The sequence below is a fragment of the Taurulus bubalis genome (genome assembly GCF_910589615.1).
Source record: "Taurulus bubalis genome assembly, chromosome: 2".
NCBI classification, from domain to species: domain Eukaryota; kingdom Metazoa; phylum Chordata; class Actinopteri; order Perciformes; family Cottidae; genus Taurulus; species Taurulus bubalis.
In genome coordinates this window covers 26,393,413-26,413,414 of record NC_136590.1, presented here as the reverse complement: position 1 = coordinate 26,413,414, position 20,002 = coordinate 26,393,413, and the positions used below count along the sequence as shown (strand labels likewise).

Here is a 20,002-nt window from a genome sequence, read left to right as displayed (position 1 = left end):
TGAATCTGCAAATAAACATATGGACCCTAATGCTCTTTAAGGACTGTAGATTTCTCTCCCTTTTCACCCAAATTTGATTATGTCTTAACATAATCAACATTATGTGTAACCCATACTTTGTATAACTAATGTAGTAACTGAGACTCAAATGATGATCATTTCTCTTTATTTGGTCTGAGTGGTAATTTATACCCTGAAGCACACATAGTGGAAAGGAAATCTAATAAAGATATTTATCAAAGCAGTTAGAGTGTAAAAAATGGAAGTAATACATTTCGAAGGACAATAAACTGATAAATATAACCAATGGGGGGGATGTGTAATTAGATACATCCACAATAAAGTGTATGACTTCTGCACAAACTGGAACCTAATAGGTAATAAACAACATGTTCCAATAGCGTTTAAATATACTGTACTTAACCTTACTTTGGGAGGGAAATGGTGAAGGAGCTGCTGGTCTTATTTTAGTCGAATCACCTTACACAGGGTTCCCTTGCGTCCTGGAAAACCTGAAAAAAAGTTGACCAATATTCCAGTCATAGAAAAAACATGGAATATGAGAGAAAAAGTCAAATGTTGTTGAAAATCTTTTGTTGTATAAAAGTATACAATTCTCCTATTTCCCAACAAAACTGATCACAATGTCATCTGAAAGACCAAGTTATGTTCAGGATCATATCATCTTTCAAAAGGTAGACTATTTTAAATAGGCTGTTGAGATGTGAAAAGCTGCACCCAAAATCCCGTCACATGGTAGCACAGGCAGGTTACTACTGAAAAACCCTCCAATGTATACATTAATATTTTTTTCTGTCTCCTCTGACGTACTGAGAGACAAACTAACACATTGTTCGAGACGAATCTCGTGGTCTTACTTTGAAGCACTTTTGATGAGACCCTCGTCTAATGATTACATTAGACTCACATAATTCCTGAATATAAATAAAGACCGCTGATCAGATGAGAGGAGTGAACTGGAGCTACTACAGAGAAGTGTGTGCATCACTAATGTTGGAGAGCTGCACGATGAAGAGACGCTTTTGCCAACAGTAGTGTGAGTTTCCTTCATGTCGGCAGCTTCTCCAGAGAGAGAGACGTGAATATTTCAGCAGCTGCGGAGAGAAAACGCAGTTTGCTCATCCGCACCGTAACCCTCGGAGGGATATATCTGCCTCCTCAGATCTCGGAAACCAGTGGAGCACAGTCTTGTTTGTGTGTTTGTCTGTGAGGTGTTTACAAATGTGTGCGTAGACGTCTCCGAAAGCTACACCGAGATGCAGGAGGCAGGCTCATAATTTGAGGCATAAAACTAGCGGCCTGTAACATAACGCTGCTGATCCTTGATAAGTAAAGGGCATGCATTCAAAACACTACTTAAAGGTGCTACATTTAAAGCTACAAACAGTAATATTAATATAGCACAATTTTGCGTTGTTTGCCCTGTTAGCTGATAGAGTTGCCATGTTGAGAACTATGTGGAGGCAATCTCTCAATCATAGAATTTAATTTCAAATTAAAAAAAGTAAAAGTATCATAAGAGGAAGTATGGCCCCTTCCAGAGTTGTTATATTATTGTTTGAATATACAGTATAATATGATTATTGTTATTATTATGTTATCATTATTACAGTGTAAACTGGTTTTCAAGACCTTTGCATAGCCTACTCAGACATTTAAAATATGTCACATATCTATTTTAACTGGCATTTTAATGCAAAATATGAATCCGCAAAGTAAGCACTTATATATTGGAATAAGAGTTTGAAGTAGCATAAAAGGAAAAATAGTCAAATAGATTTAAATTGTACAGAACTTTCTTAAGCCTAAAAACACAACACAATACCAGAAAAAAGGTAATTATTTGATGTGTAAGGCAAGTCAGCTTGACTTAAACATGGCTTTCTTTTTTTTCATAGATATCAATTATTTATTATTATACACAGGTGCAGGTTCAAAACAATATTGCTTTTAGAGGGTTGTGCATTCCTGATAGAGTGAATATTATATGATCTCCGACTGCTTTATTTCACAAGTTTAATCATTTGTGAATATTCTACCAGTTTGTGTATTTCCATAACAGCTTCTTCCTGATAGAGGACAGTGTAACATAAACATTAACGATGGAGTAACACAGCCTCTTGCTCTGTGGTGCAGGAGGAGGTCTGGCAGAGATCACGCTGACCTTTGACAGTGCCCGGGTGATGTATGGCTTCTGCAGCCTGAAGGAGCCCACCGCCACTCTGCCACGATACATCCTCATCAACTGGGTGAGTCGCCGGGCAGGTGGGGGGAGCGGCGGTGCATGACGCTATGCCAAACGCTCCAGGCAACACACACACACACACACACACACACACACACACACACACACACACACACACCATCATCAAGGGTCACAGAACATTTTTAATGTAACTGTTTGTTTAACAAGGACACGCCATGTCTCCGACGGGGACGACCTGAATCCAGGTTCTATTGCTGAGGCTGCAGCTTTGTGATTGGATGATGTTATTTTTATTTTTGTAAGTACTCAGTGTTTTATTAGGCGTTAGGATAAATCCTTTTGGTCTGTTGTTGAGTCTACTTTCATGATGCTTTTTGTTGTTGTTGACACTGTGATGGAAGGTTAAATTCAATCACTTTATTTTAGCATTGAGGTCATGTTGTACATGTCCCACAATGGAGAAACAACATCCACATAAAAAATGAACTTTATGAACTTTGTTCAGGTATAATGTATTTAATTGCATCAGATTACCCTGGTGTACCTAATAAAGTGGCCACTTAGTAGAAGATGCTGGTCGCCACAAACAAGCAACGATAATACTAGCTCCTCCGATTTGGACACTGGCTCCACTTGCAGGCCTTGACGGTTACAACATCTTTTTTTTTTTTACTTTATGTTTTTATGTGTTTTTCAGGTTTTACGTTGAACACATACAACATCATGTGTCTCAGATGATTCACATCATTGATTAATTAAAATCATCACGATGACGTCACGTGTTCACTTCAACCACTCCCTCGTGCTCTCTCTTTCTAACTGACTTTATCTGGTGATGCAAACTTAAATCAAACCTGAAACAGTTTTACTAGTGAAAAAAATAACACTGACAACCTTGTGACAATGTTATATTGACAACTTTAAAACTTTCAAGAGACATGAACAAAAAAAAACCTGGTGAACTACTTTCATTTTTATAACACTATTCCTGGCCGTCTCGTAGATTTGTGTTTGGAGAGCACAGACGGCGTCTTTACAGTGTGTTGTGGTTTTTTCACTAAGAGAGCAGATGTGGCTGGGATGAACGTTACAGAGACTGAACTTCCAGTAACCAGTAGCCAAGCCAGGCGCCACACATGGAACAGAGAAGAAGAAGTGTGTCCACCAATGAATTCATGACGTAAAGGCAACGTAACCTGAGGAAACTAATTACTTGTGATGCTGGAGCTCATTTAACCACACTAAGGATTCAACAGAGTGTGTTAATAGCATTTAAACACAGTCTGAGTTCATCCGAGAGCCGTGAGATGAATGTTTTACTCCCTTAACCTGACAACAGCAGGAGCGCCCCGAGCGGCTCCATCTGCATAATGAGAGAGCGCAGAGAGGAGGAAAGAGGAAGTGAAAAGAGAAGGAGAGAGGTGGAATCAAGCAATCTACTCTCAGAGAAACTAAGTTTATATACGACTAATTTGTTTTGCCAGTCACACTTAATTGCTGTGCGGATTATGTTCACAAGCGATGATTTTCCAAGTTAAAGTATCCTTTAAATCATGTCTTTATAGTTAAAAATTTACAATAACAAGTATATTTTACAAGAAATAATGTAATACAAGGGTTGTTATGAACATATCTGGCAAGTCTCAAGTGATCTGCATAGTTTGCTGATGTTGTTTACTGATAACATATTTAATTTCCTTTCTGACAATATTGTCATGTCTATCGCCCCATTCGAGCTGGATTTATTTCTCCGGGGGGAGGTGGGTGTGAATTACATCTCGTTTTTAATCAGCTCAGTGTGAAACTTGACTTTTGTGTGAAAATTGTCAAATTTTCTTTTGATGATTTGATCTGATTGATGGAAAACAAATTAACACCAACATATAGATCTATTGGGGAACAGATAAGACATTTTTAATGCATTTAAACTTCTTTAGTTTAAAGTAGGTTTACAAACTATGACGTTCTAGAAACCCCTCTAGGCAAGGCAAGGCAAGGCAAGTTTATTTGTATAGCACATTTCAACAACAAGGCGATTCAAAGTGCTTCACATAAAACCATTAAAAGCATCAAAACATAATGGAGATTTAAAAACAGTTAAGAAAACATTAAAACAGTCAGAAAGCAAAATAAAAAATAAAAGTTGAATAAAAGTTTCAGTGCAGTTTAAGAAATAAAATGCAGTAGTGAGATGCAGTAATTGAATCTGGTTCAGTTAAAGGCAGCAGCAAAGTGTGTCAGTCGTGGTCGTGTCACAATCAGTGTTGGACTGTATTTTTAAAATAAAGTACATGTAAATGTACTCATTAATAATAATAATAATAATAATAATAATACATTGTATTTGTATAACGCTTTACAAGGTACTCAAGGCACTTTACATGGTAAAAAACATAGAAGTAACAACAATATAAACAAGAGAGATGACATCACAGTAAGAATCAAAACAAAAACATACTGAACTAGCATCACAGCTTAAAAGCAGATTTAAATAAATAAATAAAATAAATGTTGTTACATGACTCTAGAAGAAATAAATGATTGCCGTTATAGTTAAGTATATAATACAACTACAGTTAAATAACTCAACCTTGGACACAAACAGAGGTCTCCTGGGTGAAAGTCTGTATTTGTTTGACAGATCCAACCTCCACTCCCACCAGCCCTATGCGGACTTCCACACACTTTATGCTCCAGCGGGTGCTCTGACCGTCTAATCATGGCGTGGATGGGTTTACTTGAGTTTGTTAAAAGCTTGCAGCATCTATTGAAGGCCACTGACCAACTACTTGAGGAGCCTGAACCGAAACTTTTTTATTGCCAAGGCAATTTGTTTTCTTCAAATTGAACAATATATTAACTGTTTAAAGTATACTATACATATAAGTAAATAAATACAAAACACTTAACTACAAGTTCAAACTTTTTAACTTCAAACTATAAACAATATGTATATATATATATATATATATATATATATATATATATATATATATATATATATATATATATATATATATATATATTGTTATATGTATACATTATAAGTATATATATATATATATATATATATATATATATATATATATATATATATATATATATTTCTATATCAGATATCATATATATATCAGACACAGGCATCAGGTGGCCTGATTGGGACCGTATGCAACAGAACTCCACTCAGAAACTGCTGGATTCTACAAACTACTGCTTTACTGGACTACACGTCATCATATCATCATATCATATCAACTGGGAGAGCTTTGTTCCAACAAGCCGAGGACGGTCGGCAAAAGCTCCTGCACTGATTGTCTCCCCAGCGATCACTCTGTGAGCGTTGCCTGCTGCATGAGAGGGGGGCGGAGCAGTGAGTACTAGACCCGTCTTCCTTGGGCAAAATCGATCTAGCCCCACCACGTGTGTGGCGCAACAGAGACGTGCACGGGAGCAGCTCAGAGGACAAGCAGGAAAAAAGTTCTTCATGATATGGCTCCTCCCCCACTTGGTGAATTTATCAAACAAAACACACAGAGTGGTAGACAAACTAGATCTGTGGAGAGAGGTGACTGTATCATCCCCTTTAGGAAAAGTTCCTTTAGCCAGTCTGCATCCTCAGTAAAAGAAGGACACCTCTGGAATGCCTCTGGAATAACCTGTATGTCTATTGCTTTTTATGATGTTTTGTTATAACCATTTCTTTCCTTTAGTGATGGCTTGTTATATCTGGCCACAGGGACTACGGTTGAAATTTAGCCTTAGCTAAGACTGACACATTTACCCCTGGGTTGATTGATGTGTACGGTCCCTGTTCAAATAAATAAAAATGAAATGAAATGAAAAGCAGATATTTTGCGCAGATATCCTATTTTGCAAATATTACTGGATATATTCCATAGGTAGAGAAAGTGATGGAGAGATAATTGCAGTGAACAGAGACGGAAAGGGAAATAAAGCGACAGCGTTGCTGGGTTACGCTATGATGGATTAACAGCCCGGCTGAAATTGACCTGATATCGACACAAAAGTGTACAGAAATACACCATAAAATACACCCAACATTGCCAAAATGTATCGCATCGCAGTCCTAATTACCCTGCAAAACCATTCTCGTTATCTCCCTTACTTCCTTGTTCTGCTTTTTCAAGCAGACGAGCACACAGAGTGGATAAATACTGATATTGAGAGATAAATTGCCACAAGTGTCTTTTTATCTGTAATTGCTGCTTATTGCGTCTGTATTGTGTTGGTTTGAATGAGCCGTGATTACTGTGAATGACATCCGGCCTTTTGTAGTAATATAAGCGGTTAAATAAGCCGACATGACCGCGGCTGAACAAAAGGCCCTGATGAGACCCGAACGAGGGGAAAACACAGACGGCAGCAAAGAAGCACATGTCGTTACTGGTCTCTTGCTTTAAGGTCACCATCTCTCCTCTTTCTTCTCCTCTTCCCTCTGTCTCCCTCTCCAGGTCGGGGAAGACGTGCCGGATGCCAGGAAGTGTGCCTGTGCCAGCCACGTGGCCACAATCGCAGACTTCTTACAGGTCAGACCCTCCATGGTACTGAAACATATTTCTCAAAGAAATCTCTTTCAACATTTGTACAAATGATCTTCTGTGTGTTTTAAACCTGTGTTTTTTATTCTCTTGTTTGTTTGTATAAATAATGGGTTTCAGAGCGCAGTGGTTGACTCGTTGTGTCTGAAAGTGCCTTCAAAGTGCTAAGAGAGAGAAAAAAAGAAAAAAAAAAGTCACAGTTTATACCACTTATTCACACAAGATCACACAATGATTAAAGTATTTCAAGTTCAGTAGAAGGACAGATTTCTACAGCACAACTCTTTTTTGAGCATTTCTTAATATTCAAATATTTCAATATTTCAGTGCCATTAATTATTAAAATGTTTAAGTCTTTATTTAACCTTGTATGCCTATAGATTATAAAACCTCTTCACCCAGAGAGCCCTGGCCCACGACATCACCAATAAGGTGTTTCAAATGGGATTTGTCATCAAATAAAACTACGGCAGCAGTGCCTCTGTAATGTACTGTAAGTGTCAAACATCACATGCTTGACTCCAGAAACAGGGTTACTACTAGAATTATCTATTGCAGCATATCTCAATTGATATTGTGTGTTTCATAATGTGCTTTAGTTCTGTGTCACATACATTATGTGTTAATATTCATCTGTTTTCAATCAACTCTCTGTGGGAAGCTACAGCACATGAAACCTGGAGGAGGATCAAGTGTGTGTGTGTGTGTGTGTGTGTGTGTGTGTGTGTGTGTGTGTGTGTGTGTTACAGTGCATGACTAATAATGTTTCTTTTTTAAGGTAAGCTCTCTGTGCTGAGAGTTCTGAGTTGAATGACAATGCTCTCACACACTGAGTGAGTGACTGAGTGAGTGAGTGAGTGAGTGAGTGAGTGAGTGAGTGAGTGAGTGAGTGCGCGCGTGTGTGTTGTGTCAGACCATGTATTTACACACGTACACCTGGTTGAGTGTCTGCATGTTGTAGTGTCATCATTCTAAGTGGCTTTTGCCCACACAGCATTGACTTCATGACGCCGACGAGGCTTTTAATGGCCCTTTTTGGAAAACACAAACAAACACACACACGCTCACACACAGAGAGTTACAAATATATTACTCTACAATATACTCTACAAGACATTCTGTCATATCAAATGTATAGAATAAAATCTAGTAAGACTCTTGCATTGAAAAGAAGGCTAAAGTGAGAGTTGATTAATCAATTAAATGGCTTTAGTGTCATGATTATATTCTGATACAGTATTGGCAAAGCACCGTATAACTATGCATATATTGAAAAATAAGAATATGGATAACAAGAACATCTCTCTCTCTCTCTCTCTCTCTCTCTCTCTCTCTCTCTCTCTCTCTCTCTCTTTCTTTCTCTCTCTCAGGGGGTGGAGGTTACCATCAACGCCAGCAGTCTGGAAGACATCGACCCGTCAGCCATCGGGCAGCGGCTGACCAACGGGACGGCGGTGGTGGCGAGTCCAGTCCTGAGCCGCCTGAGGACCCGAGAGGAAGAGCACAAAGACGTGGTACGAGGAGCGAGCGAGTGGTGCACATGTGTGCGTTTTAGGTGCACTCTGAGATTGATTAGTCTCATCAATCAGAATAGAAAATTGGATAATATACTAAGGTTGTGATGAAGAACCTTTATAATTACTTTATTACCTTAGAATTACCTTATACATCTTGTTATACACCAACCTCTTCGTGTCAAATTCTCACCTCTAAATTTCCCTTTAGGGGCGTACAGGATTGATATCAAAATGGACAATTTTCAAAAACTAACTTGATGATTCATTGCTGCTGCCTGACGTTTAAAAAAAAAATTTGAATGTGCTGTTACGCTCTTCATTATCTACATAAAAGAAGAAGAAGAAGGTGACTGCATTATGTAGATTTCAGACATCATTTGAAGTTGTTCACTGTTGAATGAGGTGATGAACAAAGTACGTGTCTCTCTCTCTTTCTATCTCTCTCCCCTGATGCAGGGCACAGTGTACGAGAAGACCAACGCAGAGGTGGAGATGAAGAAAATCAATAGAGAGGAGTTTTGGGAGCAGGCCAAGGTAGGTTGGAAGGAAAGAGGAGAGGAGGAAATGATTCCGGGTAGGAAAGAAACCTTTGAATCATGCATCAGTAGTAAACAAAACCAAAAAATAACAAATTATAATTCTGATTTAATACAACTTGGGTTTAGCCATATATCATTTATATCAGTTGCGATAACATTGTACTCACCTGCACTTTATTTGGAGGTCAGACTGAAGGTTAGCATGCACAATTGTGTTTGTCAACATTTAACCAAAACTTGGTTCGTAAACTGTGATGGATTTGATCGTACACCTTCTTTTTTTCCTCCATACCTGTCTGGATGTTTGTTTGACTGGTCAAGTTTCTATTTTTACTAACTTGGAGGGATCCATATATATATATATATATATATATATATATATATATATATATATATATATATATATATATATATATATATTCATTTCTAAAGACAAATGTAAATAGTAGGGAAACAGTTTTTAGGAAACGTTCATGAAGAAACATTTATCAGGAGTTTATCCTCAACAGCTGAGTTTAAACTAAAGGAATAGGTTCATATTTGGAGGGAAATAAAAGCTTATTTGCTTTCTTGCAGAAACTTAGATGAGAAGGTTGATATTACATTGACATGAGTCTGTATCAAAATGTCAAAGTGACTGAGTAGTGTTGAGTAAATAAAGGTAACGTGAACCAGTTGTGCTTGGAGGAGGGAGAGTGGAAGTGAAGAAGGAAGTCAAACATCGCCGCGTCCTCCAGCTGTGTTGCCTTCATCGTGCTTCAGTCTAAACTGGATCAGCTCTTCACGGCTAATTTGTCGACCGACAGACAACAAACTGACGATACACCTTCTGAACGTTCTTCTTTTGCTGCGTTTGCTCTTCAGCGTGAAGAGGAGGTGAGGAAAGAGGAGGAGAAGAAGAAGGTAGCGGAGGAGCGGCAGCGCTTCGAGGAGGAGCGAATGGAGCTGGAGAGGAAAGAGCAGGAGAGCCGAGAGCTGAGGTACCGCGAGAGGGAGCAGCAGATCGAGGAGCACAGGTGAGGAACAGTCGGCATCGTGCTCGGAAGTGTAGAACATCTATTTCAGGGATAACATCTGCAGAAGAGTCAGAAAGCTTCATAAAAGCAGCGCCGCGTCTCAATGATAGAAATGATTGATTTATTTCAATTTGCATGTAAACGTGTGAGTCTTGCACGCTCATGAAGTTTTGTTTTTTTGATTCAGGAAATGCGTCCAAATTAGCAAAATAATAAATGATCCCATGGTGCAAATGTATTGAAACAAGATCCTGACTGTCAAACTAAACGTATATATAATTATAAATATATAATGGAATAACTTTGAATATGTGGTATTTGCAAAGTTGTTTTATTTCCCCAGATACGTTTTTTACGTTTTTTTAGTGAAAACTCATATTTAGGTCAACATATATATTGGAAGCAGACTAATCTATCGTAATACCAATAATGAAGTTCTTAACGGCGTTCGTTGAAAACGCTCCTAAACTTCCAAGATTGATCCATATCATCTATACCTGTGATACTAGTTTTTTATTTTGTTTCTCCCTATTGTCATCTTTCTTGTTTTATTGCTGTTTCTATTGTTTGTCTTTACCATGTAAATTGCCTTGAGTACCTTTTTAAGTGATATACAAATAAAATGTATTATTATTATATCCAGGAAATAGGACGCTGATTTGGGTTTGACGTGAAAATATCGGGTATTTCCCAGGTCTCGGGTGTTTTGTCTAATCTGTGCGTTTATGTCTGTGCGAGCAGGAAGAAGTTGCTGGAGGAGGAAGAGGCCAAAGAGAGGTTGCAGAGCCAGACTACCATGGTAAGTTTCTGTCATTTCTCTGCTGCTGCTCATTAATTATAAATCACAAGATTCTACTTGAAACATCTTCCTCCTGGAGACTTGCTTCATCCCGTTAGAAGTGTTCAGGCTCCTTGTATGCATGTGGGTGTTTTTCATAGGCTTTATTTGTTTCTGTTTCTGCTCCCTCTTCCCACCAAATAATCACTTTCCTTCCCAAAAGACCGTGAGGATAGGGTTTAAACGCCTCTGGTTTTTGTCACGCAGTGACACAGAAATTAAATCAATTTGTCTGACAGTGGGGTTTGTATCTGAAGGGAGTGATTATACGCTGCGTGTGATTTACCAAAATGTCAGATCTGGCAGTTAAAGTGTATTCAGTCCTTCAGTCCGTGTGTGTGTGTGTGTGTGCGCGTGTGTGTGTCCGTGCGTGTGGTTTATTTCTCTCATCTCGCAATCAGCCACCTGCTGGATATTTCAGCTAATCTTCTGAACATCTTGATCTCCGTCCTTGTGGCGCGTTCACACACGCGGAGCGGTTACGATGCCTTGCTCAAGGGAACTTTAGGCACCGTTTGTTACTGGTTTATCAACAGCAGATCGTCGATGACTGGGCTGTGTCTGATGAAGTACATCCCCCTTGTTCTGTTTGTCCAAGCAACTATTTTGCGGACGCTTTTTGGAGAACACGGAGTGCCGCTCGATCGGTAAAGGTTTTATAAAAAGAGATGTAAAGAAATGTGTTGATGCTTCTATATCTGCAAGTCTTGAAACATATTTAAAAGCATTAAATTACATTTACACAACTTAAAAAAAAAGGCTTTTGGTTGATTTTCTTCCCCTGCTTTAGGCTTAAATCCTTGAATTCCTGTTTTGCAGCTAGTTTATTTGTTCTCTTGCATCTTGTATTCTTCTCCTCTGCAGGCAGCAGACCCGAGCCTTGACGACCTCAACCTGGACAAGAAGGAGACTGAGGTAGAGGTGAGTAATGTTGCTCTTATGAAGCACATATTCTCAATCTACAGATAGTAGACATATCTGTAGAGTTAAAGATGTGTTAGATTAGAATGTAACCTATGAACTATATACTTTAGATTTAAACATTACAATATTATTCATTGATCTTATAAGCCTTTAAGATTAAATATCATAACAGTATCAAGATGACTCTATTGTAAATGTATTCCTCCCTTTCTATGCTGAATGAAGCTCAATTAATCATGTATTAATCTTTCTTTATTAGCTTAATTTGCTCGACATAATCTCTCTGAACAACAGGCTCTTTGCTCTGCTGTACAGTCTATATTCATCCGTGTGTTTGCAGGAGGCAAAGGCCATCATCGCTCAGCGGTCAGAAAACCCGCGAGAGTTTTTCAAGCTGAAGGAGAGAGCCATGACCATCAGCGTCGACACCTCACCCGTCTCCATCCACAGGACCGGTAAACACCTCAGAACTCACCTCTCAGTGGTCATCTAAGCGGGTTTATTCTTGTGTAAAACTGGAAGAGTATTCCCTCTGCTGAAGAACTATCTTTCCATCGATAGTCTTAATAACTTAACTCCTGTATTTAAGTTGTGACACAAACAAGTCTTTTAACAGTTAATTTTTTACTTACTATATCCCTTAGTGATACAAACAATAGTATAGTATTTTAGAATAATACAACACTGTAAAAGTACTGCATTATGAGTACTTTTCTTTTTATACATTTTGCTGATAATACTTTTGAATCAGGACTTTCACTTGTAATGGAATATTTTTATACTGGGATAGTACTTCTTCCACCATTGAGTACAAGTTCCTTAAAATTGCACTGGTGGGTGTGGGGGTTCATGGCATCCGAATCATGAAGTGTCAAGTTCCACATGTTATTTATCACGTTCCACATCTCTTCAGCTGCAGTTTCCTTCCTGTCGTTCTCAGAGATGCACATTCTTTGCGAAAAATGTTTTTGCTCTCTCCCATCACTGGCTGCTGTTAAGCCTTGGGGCACATTCGGACCCCTTGAGCTTTTGTTTCTATGTAATTTACATTTTAATTTGCATCGTTGTATGTTGTTTGTGTGCAGCGTTCGTGTTCTGTCATGACCCTGCTTCAAACACAGGGTCAACACCTCAGTGGCGAGGATATAATCTCCACTGGGGAACATGCTCCCCTCACCTTTTCTTATGTATTCGGCCCCTATTTTTTACAGTTTCACGTGGATTTTCTCACTGAAATCCCTGTGTGTCTTTCTGAATAGAGAGGAATCACTCAAATTATTTATACTTATTCATGTCAACTTTAATTAACTGTTCAGTAAGTCTGAACCAGACCTTTGGACAATAAAATATATGCAAGCGCATATTCCTGGTAGATTACTTTTTAATGTGAATGACAATAAATAATATTCGTCATCATAAAATGTTTTCATAAAGGATTTGGGTCTGAGAGGACGGTCTGCAGAGACTACTCATTACTTTTTTTTGGTTAATAAATTTCATTTTTGTATTTTGGAATAATATTGATGTTATTTGATATTGAGCCGGTATTTCTTTAAAGCATGAAAACCAAGTTCATCATAATGTGTTGATTTTCAATAAGCAGGCGATTCATTTCGTCTAAACACCAACAGTTATTCAGTGGCTTAAAAACAAGCTTTTCTTCTCTGTTTCTGACTCTATTCATTATTCTGGAACATAAATCTGCTGCTTCAAAGGAGCACAAATCTTTTGATACCTAAGGATAAAACGGCCACAAAGTCCGTCAGCATTTCATTTCTGCTTAACTGCATGCTTGCTACAACTACAGTTTGTTTAAAATCACACTAACCACTTTTCTCTCTCTCTCTCTCTCTCTCTCTCTCTCTTTGCTTCTCTCATTGCGGGTTTTCTTCTTCCACCCCACACCCCACTCATTTTACCTCACATTTGTGTTCACCATCTTCATTCCTTCTTTCTCATTTCACTCCTTCATTTATTTATTCCTCCACTCCTTGATTTCTCAATTTTTCTGATATTTTGTGTAATGACCCTCTGGCACCTTTCTCTTTCTTCTTCATGGGTTTTCACGGGACTCTATGTCTTTCCCCACAATCCTCTCTGCTTCGTCTTTTTTCCTCTGGGGGTGAACTTCTCGTGTCTTGACTCTGTCTTCCTTCTACTGTCCCTCCCTCTCCTGCTTCTTGTCCGTCTTGTCTCACTGTCTCGTCCGTCTTCCCCACGCCGCTCTGCCCTGGTGCGTCGCTTCGTGTCCTTGTTCTATTCGTCTTTGTGTGTGTTTGAATCTTCGTGTGTGTGTGCGCGTGTGTCCGCGCGCGTGTGTGTGGCTTTGTGTCGTCTCGACCGCCAGGCCGCTTGGACAGCCCTTTCTTGAAGCAGCAGCACAGTCCCAGCAGCCCCAGTCTGACTCCCCCACCCCGGGGCCCGTCGCCCCTTCGCACCTCGCCACACGCACGGACGCAGCCCACCGCTGCAGCCGGTAGGTACAGCACATAACCGATAAACAGCAGAAGAAGAAGACAGATGGATCCCTCCCCAGACCCGAATCCCCCCCACACACAGCTATAGAGGCTGACGTGAAACTGCATGTGAATTAAAAATGTGAGAGATTAAGAAGATATATCTACATCTACAATAACTAATGATTAGTCTCAGACCAACACGGTTCATCACATTTTTACGTCCACATGCATTTTCATGATTTCAGTTTTAGCTCCTCATCTTCGTAGTCCACTCCACCAGCCCTTAAAACCATCTCTCAACCAACTCCCGCTGAATTTACCATCTAACCCTGCCCTTCGTTCCCCAAACACCGAATGAACACTTCCATCTCCAAATAACTTCTTTACATTACAGTTTAAAGAAGCTCATTCTCATATTTGTCATTATCTATTTTGAAGGGTAAGTCGGTTGACATTTTATATTTTTCTTCTTGTCAACAAATAACAATAATCCCATAAAAAAAGACCCCAAACCAACAGCGAACGTAGCTACTAACACATATCGTGTGTGCCCGTTATAGCTCCTTCCTCAGGGCTATATTGCTCCAAAACTGTTAAACCCAATCAGCCACACTGTTTCACAGGGTGTCATGTTCCTTCATTACCATGAACAGAGACACACACACACACACTTTAGTTTATTTATTATTATCACAGACACTAAATGCAGCCCTGGCGCCAATGACGGCATGGTACGTAGAATGTTATCCACTCAGGGCGGTTGTTATTTATTTAGGCTAGTTCGATTGTTGAATTTTGGTTGTTATATTGTGATTGTTTTTTGCAAATCATTATCTTTTTTTCTAACCTCAACCAAGTGGTTTTAGTTTGTTTTGCCAAAACCTAAACAATCATTTTACAACATTAACCAAGTGGCTTTGCGCGTTTCTGCAACCATGCAATGCAGAAATGAAACCTATTCATGAAAAATATTTTTGGTCCAGAAACTTTGACATTCAACGTATTCCCTGAATGCAGAAGGGAACAATGTTGGTTTTGGTCTTTTCATTATTGATGACAATAAGAAAAATATAAAAAATAATGCCATAATTTTCCTTTAAGCGTAGATATTTCCACATCTATCATTTTCACTTTTTATACATACGATAACAGTCGTAGCAATGGTAGCTTATAAGCTTATCAAACACACAAAACATTGCAAAAATTGCAAAAATTATCCTTTAAAAGGAAAGTTAGAAAAAGCAACTAAAGTGTTTGTTTTTGTTAAAAACTACACACAAAAGACCTACTATTGTTTGCATGGATGCTAACAGTGTCTGTACTGTGTTTGACCTCGTGGACATTCAAAACAAGCCCTTTTAGATAATAATAAGCGTTTCACTAACTGCTAGTAGATAATGAAATATCCTTAAACATTATGGCTGTAAACCATAAAGCTGTTTCTCGGTTTGTGTTATAGATGTTGAGTTTGTCGCCTTCAGATGTTGTCCAGTCAGCTGCTGCTGTTGAATTATTTTTGTTAATGTTTTGTTTTTTGTCAGCAACAAGTTCATTTTGCTCCTCACAGGGAGAACGAGCTGTTTCTTTAACTCAAGAATCACTGGTTTTCTATCACCTCCCTTCTCTTCTGATCCTCAATCTCATGCCTCTTCTGATCCTGGATCTGCTTCACCCCTCTGCGCACGCACACTCAAATACACACTCTTCCTGCGGCTTTAAATCCTGACCGACTGACCCAACGTGAGTGTTTGTGTGTGAATGTGACGTCGCCGAGCCGTCCGTCAGTCACCACTGTTGTTTGTTGGCCTTTGACTGAATATGGGTCTTTCGCCTTTGACCTCTGTGAAGTTTGATCTAGTTGTTCTGTTGAAAGACCTTAATGGTGATGTATGTTTTAGCCCACTAACTAAACAGCTGCCAATGTTTTTACTGTAGATGTTTTTCCTTTAGGAACCTTCGACATCCAAGACTTAAACTTACAAAATATGCTGTTGAAAAGCAGACAATCAAAACGATTCTTGGATTAAAATTTCAGCTGATTAGCAGCCGAGTGCTAATTAACAATACTTTTTCCCAAATTCCCTAAATGCATGTACTAAGAAGAGTTTCCAATCTGATTTTCACAACTGACGAACCAAACAAATATACTTTAATGGTTTAACTGTGCAGATGGGTTGGGTTTTTGTCCAAGTTTTGAGATACCTTTATCTGAGATGCCTACCTCCACACTAATACAATGGAAATATGTTGCATTTGTCCTGGACAAAAAAAACAGAAACAAACTATCTGCATCGACGTTCTAAAGCTAAATTGGAAAATGTGCTTTAAAAAGCAAACAGCAAAATGTAGCTAATGGGCAAAACCATGCATACCACCTTTGTTATCTACAGTGAGTGTCATTGCATGTCTGTAGGCGCTATAATGGCAGATGTTATGCTGGGTGGGCAAAGAACCGGTTCATCCCCGTCCCTCGGGACATCTGGCAACAAAGAAAGTTACCTGTAATCGATCCTTCTTTTTAATATGAAATATTGACAATCTATCAGTAAAAGATACATTTTTTTCCCCCACTACTTCCAACAATTAGCTTGAGTCCTTCAGAGTCTTACGAGGCTTTTTGAGGTGAGGTAAACTGGAGAACCCACCATGCAAGTCCCCGCTGAGCTGGATGTGTTTTGTCATTTCAACAGGGTCACACATCTCAGTCAGCCGCTTGTTTGCAGTCAAAGTGACACCGTTTGTTTCCCATCTGTGGCTTATTGTGTTCATGTCCTCGGGGGAACTCTTGTTCTGGTCTCTGAACAGGACGTCTGACTCCAACAAGCATGAAATCACAGAAAACATCTCAAGAGAAATTGACGTGTTCATCGTGGAAGTGATCCTCTAAGACTTTCGTTGTGTTGGTGTTTATCATACAACGAGTTGTATCAGAATGTTCAGAGGGTATCTGATGGCTGTTCAATGACTTGCTGCATTGTAGTGATTGTGTCTTGTGTTTTGGTGACAACTAACCTGGAATATGCCACTGTCCCATTTACTGGTACCGAATTGCGATACTTCCTCTATCTGTGTGACGTGTCCTGTGTTTGCTATCGGCGTCAATTGACAAGGGTCACATGGTAATGCACCCTGTGGTTGTTGCGCTTGTCTTACGTTGCGATTCTGCCTCAGACGGGATTGCCAAGTCTCAAATGGTTTTGCTTTCAGACACAAATATCACACATATAAGACAAAGCAACCAGCCATGGCTCGACAAATAAGACTTTACAGTTATGCTAACGAGACCGTGCCTTCGGCACAGTGATACTTTGTGGTAAATCTGCTGATGTATAGCAGGTATAAACAGAAAAGTAAACAGAAAAGTATAGCTGAGGTTGATGGAAATGTCAAAGTTTTTCAGAAAATTTGTCATAAACCAATGTATGTGACAAATCAAAGTTGTCTAGATAAATAGAGGATCACCAAAGTCATTAGGATACATCCTCAGGGGAACATGCATGTCTGTACAACATTTGACAAAGAGTCTGATTAGCTCAGTGACTGTGTCTGTTTGCTGGTCCTGTAATGAAAACAGTGCTGTGATTGTGTGCGCTGCTGGATGTGTTGAAGTAACTTAGGATGCCATTTGAAGTCAGATAATCAAACATCTGCATCTGATCTTATCTTATTTGGTTCAAGATAAATAAAAAAGAATACCCCCTCTTATTTAAAAGGCAGAATGAGAAGGATTTATCAACTTTCAACCCCAGATTCACACTCGTTTCAGAATGACCTTTGTCCGCTTGGCATTTCGCCTCGGCACCATTTTCAGAGCCTCCTCTTGGCGCCCAGAAACATCTCAAACACAGCAACATAATACAAATACAGGCTGGTCTATTCAGATACAGACACCACCACACACTTCTAGTGGGTCACAAGCAATGATTGAGAGGGATTATTTTTGTCCAAGTCGATACGTTTAGCACAATCCTACTCAACCTGCCTTTCAGTAAACTTTCTAAAAACAGATTGATGTTCATTATTGCAAATTCTGGCATATTTTGACAAAAACAAATGGCAAAAAAAACACCATTTGTGGCATTTCAGTTAAGCATTCTGTGTTATAGATGTTCAACACATCTGGTTTATGAGTGCAATTATGTTGCTAAAAAGGCAATTTTGGTGAATATATTTTTGCTCTGCGCCTTTTCGATGTTGTTGTGCCATTCTGTCCCTCTAGGGGATGATGACGATGAAGCATACATGGAGCGCAACATGGCTGCCGCGTCGCCCATTCCTAAAATAGTCACCCCGTCCATCAAAGAGGACTTATGCAGGGAGGACGACGACGACTGCAGAGACGAGTGGGGTAAGAGTGGAAGTGAAATCAATGTAAAGTCACTGAGATGCTGTTGAAACAAAAGTTTGATGTATCCTTCAACTAAATGTCCTTTTCGGGTCGATGTTTACACATCTTTTGATCTGCAAATCATCAAATCAACTTGTGGCTGTGTTAAGACAAAATATCGAAAACATATCGAAATAACTTTTTCTCCACCAGATTCGGTGCCAAAGCAGGAGCAGAAACCTCCGGTGCAGGAGTCGGCCCCCATCAAGCCCGTGCAGAGCGTCGCCCCGCAGGCCCGCGACTCCTCTGGCTTCTCCGTGTGGGAGTCTGGGACCGACAGCCTGGTCAACCTGTGGGACAGCAGCTCCGACCCTCCCCGCAACCACTCCCAGACCTCCCAGTCCTCTAATCTGGTGGACCTGATGGGTGGCGACGTTGGTGCTCCGCCCGGCACAGCCGCCACTAGCGCCAAGCCTCAGCCCCTCCTCAGCTTCGACGAGATGGTGGACGGTACCTTCTGCTCGGCCACCGCCACCGAGGACGACCCCGCCAGTCTTGTGGACGTGACGGGCTCCGACCAGATGACCCTCAGCTACCAGCATGCACTGCAGCATGCATCCGGGGAAAAGAAGGTGCTGGAGGATGGACAGCGGCTGATGACCAATGGGGACACGCTGCTGAAAGAAGGGACTCAGGTTAGAAAGTGTATTAATAATGCATTAGAAAATATGTTTTCTGTCTTTTTATTTGTTAATAGTTTTTCTCCTTTTATTTGTCTGACGGTTCTTATAGGCGAGTGAGGGCTACTTCAGCCAATCACAGGAGGAAGAATTTGGCCAATCAGAAGAGTCCTCGGCTAAACCTGCGCCTGTCTTTTATAACAAGCCACCAGGTGAGATACTTGTCTGATGATGAACTTTAAATGCTTAAATATTATAATGTAATAATCAACACCAGAGATTTTGGATTTTCTTTTTATTTGGAGCATATTCATTAGTTTACTGTGATAAATCCTCCTTTCATGAAAGTCATAATGTTCAGTTCTTCTTAAAACTGTGTTGATTCTCCTGTAAGATCTAGTTTGTGGTGCTGTTGGAATGTATCGCGTTATACTGACGCGGCGTTTCTATTATTGCGTCCACCACACTTGGCCAAATATAATTAACACCATTGTATATAATGCCTCAATAAAACCTGTTTTTGTGTGTTCAGAGATTGACATTACGTGCTGGGACACGGACCCCGTGGGCGACGAAGACGACGACTAACCAGCCAATCAAACACCACCACAGGACCAAGAGGAAGTAGGAAGTGCGCTTCATGAAGAAACTGTTTTTTTTTTTTCTAAAAAACAAAACACAAAAACAAAAAAAGTAACAATAATAACGAATCTTGCATCAAAAGTACTTCTGTATTATCTTTTAGAGGAAAACAAAACAGTAGCCAACAGGAAGTTTTAAAGATGGTTTGAAGGCTCAGTTATGGGCTTTTTTTTCTGTGTTTGTTATTTTATTTATTTGTCTTTTGTTTCTTTGCTATGCAGATGTAATTGCTGGGAGTGGGGGGACTTTTGTTTGTGTAAATGATTTATTACAC

The 20,002-nt window shown here is 39.6% G+C and overlaps 1 protein-coding gene across 1 annotated transcript; it reads left to right on the top strand.

The window, feature by feature from the left end:
* The first annotated feature begins 2,189 nt into the window (after positions 1-2,189).
* dbn1 (drebrin 1) lies at positions 2,190-19,720 on the top strand. The gene is made up of 13 exons (XM_079214194.1): positions 2,190-2,270; positions 6,700-6,774; positions 8,157-8,300; positions 8,760-8,837; positions 9,707-9,858; positions 10,600-10,657; positions 11,561-11,617; positions 11,961-12,075; positions 13,968-14,096; positions 18,299-18,427; positions 18,620-19,101; positions 19,199-19,298; positions 19,619-19,720. The coding sequence occupies exons 1-13, from the start codon at positions 2,205-2,207 to the stop codon at positions 19,672-19,674; spliced, it is 1,641 nt and encodes a 546-aa protein (XP_079070320.1). The 5' UTR covers positions 2,190-2,204; the 3' UTR covers positions 19,675-19,720.
* The last annotated feature ends 282 nt before the right edge of the window (positions 19,721-20,002 follow it).

Excerpts from the sequence above, each read along its gene's own strand:
- dbn1 (XM_079214194.1), top strand. The coding sequence starts at position 2,205 with ATGTATGGCTTCTGCAGCCTGAAGGAGCCCACCGCCACTCTGCCACGA. Across the intron at positions 8,301-8,759 it reads AGGAAGAGCACAAAGACGTG|GGCACAGTGTACGAGAAGAC; the intron begins GTACGAGGAGCG and ends CCCCTGATGCAG. Across the intron at positions 9,859-10,599 it reads CAGCAGATCGAGGAGCACAG|GAAGAAGTTGCTGGAGGAGG; the intron begins GTGAGGAACAGT and ends CTGTGCGAGCAG.